The following is a 12,857-nucleotide window of genomic DNA, read 5'->3' on the forward strand; positions in this document are numbered from 1 at the left end:
AAATTACTGGTGACGAAAAGGAACCACAGGACCACAAGAACTAAGACCCATGTCTAACTGCACACCCAATTGGACTGCCTTAGACAGGACCCAGTCTAAACTCAACTGACCCTAACCCTATCTTCACTAAGACCGAACCAACTCTCCACCCTCGGGGCACTTTCCCTAATCCAAAAACCCCAAAACAATGAACACGTCCATGGCACTCCTCCTTCAGCGGGTACAGCCCCTTGTACTTTTCCAGTGTCAAACCTTCTTCTTCCAGAAACTGTTGCTGTGTCCTTGGATCCCAGGCACCTTCTCCGCCTAATATTGTGAACGCTCATTCTTTTCGTTCTCACTCCTACTAATCTAACTTCTAAACAATGACTTATTCTACCTAACGAGCTCCACGGCCGTGCACCTGCAAAAGAAATGCATGGGAACGATCCCTCTGCACGCCCCAAGTTACAATTCGAAATTCAACTGCAACCATAAGTTTCTTTCCCTAAGCCTTTTTCCAGCGCAACATTTCTAGTCATGCTAAGAAAATCACAGTTAGGCCTTTTCTAGCATTTCTTCTCTCAGGCCTTTACTCTTTTAAATGCATTTCTAATACGACAACATAAACATTTAATTAATAAATCCTAACATTACACTCTATGTTAACGAACATTATTCTCATGTTAAAACATTAGATTTCTCACTAAGCAAACTACATGTGCAACTTTAATATGGCACGTTTAATCTCGTGGCACATTGCATACACTAAGCAATTAAACCTAAATTACTTAAAGCATTATTCTCTCGATTAAGCACTTCATTAATCAATAAATGATATGAGCATACTTCTATATATTGCAACACTCTCGATTAGTCCTACATTTCTAAACCAAACATTAATAATGTGCTCTAAATATGCGGGTGCTGACTACAGGCGGTTATAATGCACCCCTACAATTTTTCAAACAACATGGCGCTCTATCACTTGTGACAGTCAAAGGCCTCCAGCCATTCTCCTAGAAAACGTACGTGAATTTGGAGATAAACCTTTTCGTGCCTGCAACTGCGCTTTAATAATTTTATTTTCTCATTGAGAAAAATATTTGTCATGTGGAGAAACCTCCTACCCTACACCTCAATCTATTCTGAGAGCGTTGAATTCCCATTCCAACCATGCAAAGGGGTTTACTCCTGCCCTTGCCAATACCAAATATCTGGCAGTTTCCAGGGAGGGACTGGATTGGAAAAGGTTTATGAAGTCCCACAAACTTGAAAAGTACCCACACACGTGTTTGTAAATGTTCCCACATTTTTAGTACATCCACAGTTGGAATATGAATTCCATGTGCCTGGAGTAGGATTCTCTACCGGGCAACATAGTACAGTTGCAGGCAAATATTGTGCATAAGTAAATAAATTTACGAGTGCACGTTCATCTTTTGTTAACATCTTGCACATTTAAATTAAGCAATTTGTACATCTACTTTGGATGTATTCAAGTGGCGTTGTGATTGTTCAGACTAACATTAAGCGCTCCAATGGGACGCTGCTTAAGGAAATGCTAGTGGAGCTAATCTCCATTGCATAATCTCATCTCGTGCCAATAAACACTGCCCAAACCTTCCCGAGTCAAGGAGGCAGGTAATGTTCACTTGTCCGACAGTCACTTTTTTAAGGGTCCCTTTCATGGCGTTGATAAACGATACATAACAACCCAGATATATCAGACCTGATTCATAAAAGGAAAATAGCCTGTCGGGAAATCACAAAAGGATTTCTGACATGTGTAAATGATTTTACTTCTGCAAAATGTCTGCTACAAGTGCATAGAATTATACAGCTATAAACTGCATGCAACGGTGGGGAGTGAGTGGTACAAGGCATGATTTTCTCATAATTCTGTGAACACCACAAAACTATGTTTCTTGACATTCATAAACCACAAACATTTCCCCATTTCCACGCAGGGAAAAACATTTCTCCTCTGTGAAAAAAAGAACATTTGAAAAAGATTTTATTTGCACATCGGGGGCCGTATTACACAAGGTGCGTTTGCTTTGCTCCTGCTTGTCGCACCCACAGGCCACTTTGGTATTACAGAAGGGGATGCAGACACTTGTGCAGCCCCTTTTGAAATACTGATAGCGCTGACCTTGCCTCATTTGCATCGGGGTGTGCCCCATGCAAATGAGGGAACCCCTTTACCTCTGCAACCGCGCTGTATTACAGATGTGGGCGCAGAGGCAAAGATGCTCTCAGGAGGCACACTGATAGTGCGCGAACAAAATGGTGGTCTAATGTCAGTGCACCCCCTTATTGCAGCCCTCTGGCGGGGGGGGGAGAGGGTCCCCTGGATCCCCCAGACATCCCCTTCAAAAGTGAAGACGATTGCCACCTGCACTATGAAAACACAGAGCAGCTTCAAAGCAGCCATAACGTTTTTCACATGAAAGCGCTGCCCTGGAGAAAGCGCATTCGTCATAATGTTGGCACATTTTCCTTCATTACACTGGGCACACCTTTTAAAAATTCCTCCAGCTCAATGAAGGAAAATGTGCTGCATGTATAATACGGACCCATGTCTCGAAGAGCCCACTCCTCAGCCCTTCTGTGTGATTTGCTTCCATGTCATACAATGTAATCATGGGTAACATTTTACATGGAAGTAAATGGATCTACGCCTACAAGGTTATCATTTTCGAAAGCCTTACATGCTTGAAACAGACAATTTTTGCATGTAACACAATTGTACATGTGCAAATGTCATTTGTGTATGAGGTCCAATGACTTATGTGGTATTGCTGGTGCGCACCTGACTAGCCTAACCGTATGTCCGTAACTTGTCTGCAGAGCAAACAGTCTGCCATCCTGAGGTCGGCACTGATGTTTTCACCTTTTTTGTCACTAGGAAAAGTTTTTTTAAAGTGAAGATGGCTCTTCTCAACTCTCTGAAAATATGGGGTCTTTAAGTCAGTTTCCCATTCTCATTGCATAACTTCCTCTCACTTGGCGCAAATGTGAGTTTACAAGTGCTCTGATTGTGGGAAATGCTACCTCCCAGGGCACTCCCATGGGAGCCACTATCCACCCACCCCCAACTAATTCATATGACTGAAGAAACAGGGCAATATTATACATGCTGTGCTTTTCCCTTCATTGCGCCGGGCCCACCTTTTAAAAGGTGCACCCAGCGCAATGAAGGACAATGCGCCATATTATGATGAATACGCTGCCCCCAGGGCAGCCAATAACTCGAGCTGCAGCACATTCATGCGATAAACAGAGCGTCTGCTTTGAAGCCGCTCCCTGTTTTCACAGTGCAGATTGCACCCCGCCTGCACTTTTAAAGAGAATTAGAGATCCCCTTGCAGGCGGGTGCAGTCAGTGACTTCACCCACCTGCAAGGTGATGACCGGGAGTCCATGGGACCACCTTTGCCCCTGCCAGAGGGCTGTAATCAGGGGGCGGGCTGACAGTGCAACACCGTTTAGTTGCCGCACTATCAGTGCGCCTCCTGAGAGATTCTTTGTCTCTTCCCCCATGTCTATAATACGGCGTGGGTGCAGGAGCAAAGGGATTTCCTCATTTGCGTGGGACACGCCCCTATGCAAATGAGAGAACACCCTCTGAAGATAGCTCTGGTGCTTTATGCTGGTGCTTTATGTGTGCCACCGCTATCCGAATTACAGAAGAGACCGCACAAGTGTCTGCCGCCCCTTCTGTAATACTAAAATGCCATGGGGCGCACAAAGCAGGCGCAAACACCCATTGCGCCCCTGTGGCATCTTGTGTAATACTGCCCATGGTTTGTCTTGAAATTACATTCACAAACTCAATTCTGACAATTTCACACCCTGGAAATGATCATAGATTTCCTGCTTTATAGGGCGGGAATAAATCCATACCGAAGACGGGGAGAGGAACGGAAATTCTTGAAACTCTGTGGGGTTTAGAAGAAGGGATTTCTCCACGGTGAAAATGTTTATTTATGTGTTTTTTTATACAGTGCTAATCAACCGTGTGTGTATCCAGGCACTCTTTAGCAGGTGTGAGAGGCCAGCACTAGCCGCTTATTCGAAAGTCATCTTTTCTCCATGAAAAAAAGAAGAAAATGTGGAAGTGTGCAGCCATGCTGCCTTTCTACAATTAGGAATTTCATTTACTATGCAAATTTGCATTACTGTACAAAAAGTCCCATGACTTTCCAAGGATTACACCTGGAATTCTGCCACTGGTGCAGCTTTGCAGACCTTCCCCTGGAAAGTATTGTTCATTCCAAAACATTGTAAAAGTACCTTAGAGTGGCAGAAGAAACCTCGGAACATATTTTTTATTTTATTTTTGGTGTGCCCATGCATACAACTGTCAGTTCTGAGATGTATTTAAAAAAAGTAAATCTAGGATTGTGCCAATTTAGATTTGCTTATTTTTTTATCGATTAGCCACATGCTATCAAAGACACTTTGAAACCTTTCTTCTCATTGCTCATGCTGTCATGTACAAATGTATTGGGGTGACGTTTATTGCAGTACACAGTGAAAAGTATTATTTTCCGTCTTCCATTGAGAAATTGTTATCATTTATCTGCTAAAAAAAATCTATTTGTGTTTTTCAGAGACACTTGCCATGAGCTTCTGGGCCATGTCCCTTTATTGGCTGAACCGAGTTTTGCTCAGTTTTCTCAGGAAATTGGTCTGGCATCACTGGGTGCATCAGACGAAGCTGTCCAGAAGCTTGCTACGGTATGTAAAGGGTGTTTTCACTTTATAAGGGGTGGGCAATACAATTTCAATACAGTTATCACTGTCTTTGCCTCTGACAATGACAAATAATCCAAAAGGAGCATACACACTTGTATGTCCCTGTTATCCATTGCTTTAGCAAAACTCTGTTAATATAACCTGTTATGTTATGTTTTAATATGTAGATTTGTATGGCGCAGCTTATCACCCTTGAGGGTTTCCAGGCGCCGCAGCAGGAGCATAGGTCTGGAGGTGCTCTTAAATGAACATCCATACCAATGTTATGCTATACAATTCATACCAATGCAACACAATGGCATTTCTACCAATGTAACTTTTCTATTTACTTATGTAGTTAAGATGACAGCAGTGTTGAGTGTTTTTTGTTTTAAGGAAAAACACAGGTATGTTTATTTAAGGTTCTTTCCATTTGTTATTGTATCAGTAACATGTTTCCCTTTTTCCAAATTGTCACTGAAAGTGTTGTATTTCCATAAATTAATTGTGTCAATGTTGTCTCATCATTTTTAACTCGGAAGAAACATATTACTTTTCGAAAGTGAAGGTGTAGGAAACGAGGAATTGTAAGTAATGTATAAAGTCCGCAGAGTGCATCAAGCATTTGGGTTAGGTTACATCCTTATTTTCAGATCGGAGGTGCTTTATTGGAAAAAGCTGCAGTGTCTGAAGAGATAGCCTTCGCCACAGCACGCCTCCATAGTCATGAAGGAAAGCTCTCAGGCCTGAATAGATATCTTGCTTTATGATGAATTGCATATATTTCCAATGTCATTGCATTCACAGGCTGTGGACCAAGAAGTCATCCAATTATTTCGCATGCTTCAGAAATATTTCTATCGATATCCAGTATGTAGACAACCAGACTCAGCTCCAGTTTCAATCATGGGGAATGATGCACCTCGTATCACTATGAGCCAGTCCTTTCAATATAGATGTTATATTGCCTGTTCCATCCACTGGCCCAGCTTTGCCTGGATTATATTAGAGCTGAATTGAACAGCAAGGTGCATGATAAAAATGTTTCTTGCAATAATAGCAGCATTCGGGCAAATTGAACTGTTGCGTGATGTCATTATTGTACATCTTTAGGATACCCGGACTTCCACAATACTCAACAATTGCCATTGCATCTGGCTTGCATGCCTGTAGTATCAATATTGAACACTTAGCGACATCAGAATCTCATGCTGAAATTTACTGTGCCCTTTCACTATTTATATACACGCTGATTCTGAGCTAGGCAGTCTAATCCGGAGTGGGCCAGGTTTTTTTGCAGCGATTTTCACGTCTCTCCAAGGCAGTGCATGCGCGCTGTGTCTTCAAGACATGCTGTATCCAAAATACATGCTATTTTTTGTTTGGCTAATGTGTTTATTAGTCCCTCCTTTTGAACTGTTGTGACCTCCCATGAGGACTGCCCCTGTTACATGTGTTCTTACTCTGTTTGGTTTTTACAGTTCTTTAGCATTCTTTTTTTACTGACTTTGCGTAGCTCGTGTTGGAGCTGTGTTCTTTGGTGTTGGCAGTGGAGAATAACTGCACTGTGACACGTCGTCTAGCAGCTAACATCTTTTTAAAAAGCTAGAGTGTGTTCTGCCCCCACCACTCCTCCAAGGTAAATGCTTGTTTTTTAACCTGTCTAGCTCCGATCCGCATGGGGAAGGTCGGGAGCAACGGTTCACAGCAATGGCGTGGCTGCTTATTTCTTAGCCCGTGCAGTTATTTATTCTATTCACAATCAACTCGTTCTCCTATCTGAGCCTCTCATCTCCCCACCCCTCCTCCACTATCACCCACTTCCCTTGCCGCTCTGTCAGCGCTGCTCGCTTGTGATAGCAGGGGTGCTGGAAGAGGCCAGAGCCTGGGCTGCAGGCGCAAAGGAGACCGCCCCCCCCCCTCCTTCTCTCTACTATGCACCTGCCATGAAGCACAACCCGCCCTGCACCGATGACCCCTGTATATGGAGGTAAGAGCCAGGCTATAGCTCCCCTTCTCGGCACAGCCTGGTGCGGCGCAGGTAAGGTGCTTTCTTTCTTTGAGCCTTTGGGTTCTGTGCAGTTTACACATTGTGCATTTTCACCATATTTACTTAGGCGTTCTGATTTTAGGTTTTACGAAAACAACTGCATTTCTTTTAGTTTCAGAAGACTACGCTAACAGAGCAACATTCACCTACCCACATTTCTTTATCTATCACGTTTCTTCTAATAATGTAAAATACATAAACATACTTCTAAATTGTATGTAGAAAAGCTCTTGAATATTTTCATTTAGTCATTAAAAACTATCTGAATCATTTCTCGGTATCATCATTAATGCATCGCTTCTGTGTAGTACGCTCGTTGGGCAACTTAGAAAATCTTCCTTTCTAGTATGGTTTCCGGTTCCATGTGAGGCCTGGATCAGTACCAGGCAGGACCTTAGGAGCTGCCTGTCTTCCATGTTAGGAGCTTCTCTTGAGGGGGTCAGTGTACCACTGTCTGCGCAGCTGACGCCCTTTCTCTTCCCCTGCGAGGGGATGGTTGCAGCAAGGTATGCTCTAAGTATATAAACAGGCTATTATTATTTCCGTATTGCTTTATACACCATTCTGGGGAGTTATAATACTGAAATTATGTTGTGCACAGAAATGTCTGTGGTGGTGCTTCGTTGATATTATTACACAGTTTAGCAGAACAGGAAATATGAATTCCTGAATCATCCCTGCCAAAATTTGAACGTGTGACTATTGCTGCTTCATGGCTCCATATACACATGGTATAGTAGGCGAAGACCACGTTGAACTAGGGGATTTGTAGTTTAATGTCCAATATTAAATATGGACTCACATGTAACCACCTTCAGAGGGTTGTTATCGTGAAAAACAAAAAGAAACACACACACCTAACCTCCCACCCCCAGTAAAGTCCGGTTTCATGTAATTACAGTACTTGTGATGTGCAGATTCAATACAGATTCCTGCAACCAGCACTTAACTGTACTGTCTTTCACTTACAAAGTTCAAGAACAAAAAGCTATTTCTATATGCATTTCAATCTATTTTGGGGACATTTGGGCTCTTGCAATTCATTTCATAAGAAATTCTAAATTGCATGAATTTCGTGTTGATCATGCCTTGGTATTACTATCACCTTGCCTTCAGCAATGACCTTAAGGTCTCTATCGAATAGCAGAAGCTTAGAGAAAGGCGGGGCCGGCATCGGCCACGCCACAAGTATGGCGGGCGCACTGCCCCCCCCCTTGCCTCTATCGTGGAGGCAAGCAATGACGTGACAGGCACGCCTCCAAGCCAATTGGTTCCCGGGCCTCCCAGTGACCCGGAAGTGATGGAATCACTTCAGGGTGACCAGAGGAGCAAAGGCCAGGCCGGTTAGAACCGGCCTGGCAGGTAAGAGGTTAAAAGGCCGTGGAGCACGAGAGTCTGCCTCTTTGACTACGCGCTCCACAGCCTGCCTCACCAGCCTCTAGGAGGCTGTAATTGTTTTCCCCACCCATCGTCCCCTAAAGCAGATTCTTGGTGTTGTGATTTATGATGGTTTTTTGTGCAGGTTTCTTGCATAAGTAATGGTTTACAGGTGTGTTGTACTAATATGTTTTGTTCATTAGAACTTTATCCCGTTTACAGGTCATCAATCGTCATATTTAGTGCTATTCATTGGTCAGGCGTTAAGGTCATGATTGGTGAGCAGTAAATTTAAGGTCCTTAGAGGGTGGCGCCATTCTTGAATGGGGTCGCCCAAGGGGAGGGACAAGTAGTCTCTCCTAGAAGTCCAGGGGCAGCTACAGCCGGTTGGCTAGATGGGTGTGGGGGAGGGGGGAGTCACGCTTTCTCTAGGCTGGTTGGCCACCCCGCACGTGCACAATGATGCCAGTAAATGGAGCAGAGATGAAAGGGCCCCCTTTAATGGAGTTAATAGAGCGTACGGGGGTAACCGGGGGTGGAAGTACCCTCACGGTAAACAGGCCCTCGGCGTATGAACACTCCAACTGGAGGGCGTGGTTAATTGATAAGGATCTGACACCAGTTAGTGACCTTGCCGTAGGCCCAAATAGGATACGCAGAAAAGTAAATGCTGTATGATTATGGATAATATGTTACATTCGGATAGGAAACACCTTGTACTAGAATTATGTTAAGGATAGCCATCTGACATCTGTATTTATCAAATGTAATCATTGTCATGCAAAATGTTTTCTACGTAATCATGTAAATATTTGTTGATTTTAAATTTTGTTTTAATTTTTATGTTTAATAAATACAGCCGGGGGTTGTACGACCCCCGCTTCCAAAGAAATTCATCTCATGTAATTTAATAAAGTTTGATAAGGGATCGGGGTTTAGGTAGTCCCTGGCCATATGCTTCCGGGCAGCAACTGCGCTCTACAAATCCACATACAAATACAAATACAAAACCCAACCAGCCTGCAGGAACCGTTCTGTAGATACAGCATAATGTGTCTGTCTGCCTCGGAGGAGAACACAGTAAATAATGTGATGAGAGCACCACACAGCTGTTGATATTTTTATTAGGTCGAGCCTTCAGGCAGATCGTGTAGTTAAAGCATTTTTGCACATGTAATGTTGCTTCAGGGCCTGTTTATCAGTGCTGTACATATTAACACAACAGACATCTATTGTTTTGTCTCTGGTTCCTGGACCAAGACTAGTTTTGCGAGATTAGCGTCCTCTTTCTCACCAAGGTTCTTTCCAATGACACTCCCCCATTTCTTCCTTTTGTCCATGGTGCTCTAATCTCTTACTCACAAACTCGCAACCACCCTCTGTTTCCCACTCCCTCTCATATTCCTTCTTCTCTGCCCTATTCTTCTCTAACCATACTTTTCTCCCTGACACTCATGCACACTTTTCTCTAAACCCTCTTTTCGCTCTCTCTGTCTCTCCCTCACAAATCCTGCTCTGGTATCACTCTCTCTTCTGTCATGCATTATCCCCAACACTTTACAGCAACTCTTCCCCGATTTTTTAAATTCCTTTTTCCATTGGTGTAATTTATTTTCCACCTTCCTTCCTCATAACCTATTTCCCATTTTCTAGTTCTCTAGCGCTGCAAGGTCATATGAATGGCAGTAGCGCTATGCAAATATGAACACTCTACTGCAAACAAAAAAACAAAAGTAAAAAAACATTGGCATTTACAACATCAATAGCTCTAACTTGTACAAATAGGAGACCGATTGAATTGCAAATGCTTATTTCTGGGTGCCGGGGGATCAGGTCCAAATTTTACAGACCAAAAAATTGCATGTGGGTTTGCCAACAGCAGCCAAGCCTCCTGCCCCATTTGTTTTCTGACCACGCCAGAACTTTAATTTCCTTTCCCTCTGCTACTCCCTGTTCTCTCTCCCCACCCATCCCAAAGGATGAGCCTTGTTTAACTAATGACTCAGTACATTTAAGACTGGGTAATTCTACTCCTCTCTGCAAATTTCACCAAAATTCACCTAAAATGATAAAAACTCGTCATTTGCATCCAGTGACCATTCTGCTGCCATGGTGTTCATCATAAAGGCTATCACCCTCACCTTATGCTGCATCCTCTATAGTCCCTTATTGTTTTCATACGTACCAAGAATACAAAAAAGGTTGTCACAGCACACATCTTCAGAGAGCCAAGATACAATAACAAAAAATACTAGAAATAAACTGTGCTAAAAAGTGGAATACAAAAACAGAAGGAGTCACTCGTCAAGTCCTGGCTAACACGTCTACGTGGTTTTGGGTGGGTGGGTCACCATTATACCAACTGCACCGTATTCTCAATGCTACAGTACAATGAGGCGACCTGTACCATCTTGTACACTGTGTAGGTTACGATTTAAAGGATATTTTTTGGGAAGTGGGTAGATAGAGTCATGTTGCATTTCGCAGCTGCTTTCCAGGAGACCCTTCTACTGGTGGCACTTTAACCAAGTTATGAAGCTGCCAGTGTCAGCACCACTAGATAGGATCCTAGTCTTCTTCTAATACACAGTCTACTAAGGATGCCACTGAGACCTCTTTCTTCCATAAAGTACACTTTGCCACCCCTTCTCTGTTGTTTGCATAATAACTTTCTAATGGATCCCGGTACATGTTGGCCATCCTCAGAAGTCCTTTCCTCTTCAGGTTCTTTGTCTGTACCTTTCCCACTTTCATGAATTGCTACTGCTATCTGGATTTCATTCTGAGTGCACTCTACATTCACCCTCACCATCTACACCCAGGCTTCCATCCCTGCATGCAATCACGTCTAGTTATCACATGCTCCTGTGAAGTCTTGCTTTCCATACCAGCTCCTAAACGTATACCACTGTTCATAACTCTTACCTCTCATTATCACTCCCAGAGTAGGTGGCTGTGTTTTCTAATGTGATAAGAAGTTACCATGTGTTCCTCTTTCAAACCTATCTCTTATTATTTATTTATATATATTGTGTATTCCCAGCTTTCACTCCAATGGAGTCCCTTGGTACTGAGGCAGCACAGAAATACAGAAGTACTGAGGATCATAGTGGAGTGTTCAGTGAAGAGCCACGGTCGATTTTAAGCCCTTTCAAAGTTTAGTAGGGAAGGCAGAATGTAGATCTCAAGATGTATTCTGTTCCAGAGAATATTGCCCTGAATTCTCTGTAACCTCATTTGGCATATCTGTAGAGGGGATTACAAAGATGGCTTTATTGATGGATCTGAGGTTTCTGGTAGTAACATGTTTGTTACAGTTATTATTTAGGAATTTGGGTGCCGACTCACTGAATATTTTGTACATCATACATGAGACTTTAAACAGAATGTGTTTCTCCATAGGTAGTCACCAGAGCTGGCGACGATGATTAGTAGTGCTTGCAAAGGCATTTTTAATTTTTTGGAGATGGCAAATGGAATCTTTAGGTAGTCTCAGGCAGGCACAATTGCCATTGTAAAGATGTGACTGAATAAAGGTATTAGCTACCACGATCTTGTGTGTGAAAGGGAGGAATGACATAATACATCTGATACCTCGCACCTTATTGAAAGCAAGTGTTCGTAACATTTACAATGTGTTTTTCAAGGTTCAGCTTGGAGTCAAGGATCAACCCAAGTTCGCTCACTGACTCACTGATGAGGCAGACTGATGGCAGTCTTCTAGTGGCCATAGAGAGGTATCCCAGTGTTTCCGTTTGTTAACGATGGGTAGGATCTCAGATTTTGCTGGGTTGTATTTGAGGTAGTTTTGCCACATCCAGCTGTAAATTGTGTTCAGAGAAGGGCGAGCCCTGAAATAGACGTTGATGGATTGTTGTTTAAGCTAATGATGATTTGTGTATTGTCAACACACAGGAAAGTCATCACATCAAATTTACTGAGCATGATGGTTGAACATGAACATTGACTAGTTGTGGGGAAAAAGCTGACCCAAGTGGAACTACCCAGTGTAGGGGGTGGGGGATGCGCAGGATCCCAGTGGACATATTGTGTCCTATTGGCAATTAAAGATTCTAACCATTGTCATGTTTTAGTCATTGAAGGAGGGTCTTGTGGTCAATAATGTCATGTAAGTTCAGGAGTATTGCTATCCTCATCCATATGTGTTCATAATAAGTCTCAAGTCATCTATTGCTGAAGTGGTAGGTTCAGTTCTGTATCCAGGTCTTAATCCATCCTGCATGAAAGCCAGTGTACTTTTTCCAAAGGATTGAAACTGTCCTGTGACACCTCTTTCCATGAACTGGGCAATGTATGGGAATGGAGAAATAGGTCTGAAGTTGGCCAGATCATCCAGGTTTTAAATGTTTTTTTTAGAATCGGTCTAATGCTGGTCTTTTTCAAACTTAATGGAAAGCTGGTAGAAATCAGTGGGTGTTAGACTTGGCATCTTTATCATGGATTCCCTTGAGATTTTGCCTCTACCTCCTGTATTTTTGATGCTGTGCTGGATTCAATTTTTGCTGACTTAGAAGCTTTGGGCACTTTGCCACTGCTGACCAGTGTCATAGTGCAAGAGCTATATGTGCAAACAGTTATTACAATTGGTTCTCCCTGATTAGCAACTTTGATTTACTGGTAAGTCCGTAGTAAAGTGCACTGAGTGTGCCAGAACCTGTAAATCAAATGCTATTATTGGATCTGCAGCA

At 42.9% G+C, this 12,857-nt stretch overlaps 1 protein-coding gene across 1 annotated transcript in view; it reads left to right on the plus strand.

Annotated features, from left to right (window-relative positions):
• The window catches only part of TPH1 (tryptophan hydroxylase 1), a 248,282-nt gene that overhangs the window by 168,942 nt on the left and 66,483 nt on the right, over positions 1 to 12,857 (plus strand). Inside the window, exon 8 of the mRNA XM_078681083.1 lies at positions 4,598 to 4,724. Coding sequence (XP_078537209.1) covers positions 4,598 to 4,724 — 127 coding nt within the window. The remainder of the gene's footprint in view (positions 1 to 4,597; positions 4,725 to 12,857) is intronic.

This window comes from Lissotriton helveticus, chromosome 3_1 (genome assembly GCF_964261635.1).
Source record: "Lissotriton helveticus chromosome 3_1, aLisHel1.1, whole genome shotgun sequence".
Taxonomy (NCBI): Eukaryota; Metazoa; Chordata; class Amphibia; order Caudata; family Salamandridae; genus Lissotriton; species Lissotriton helveticus.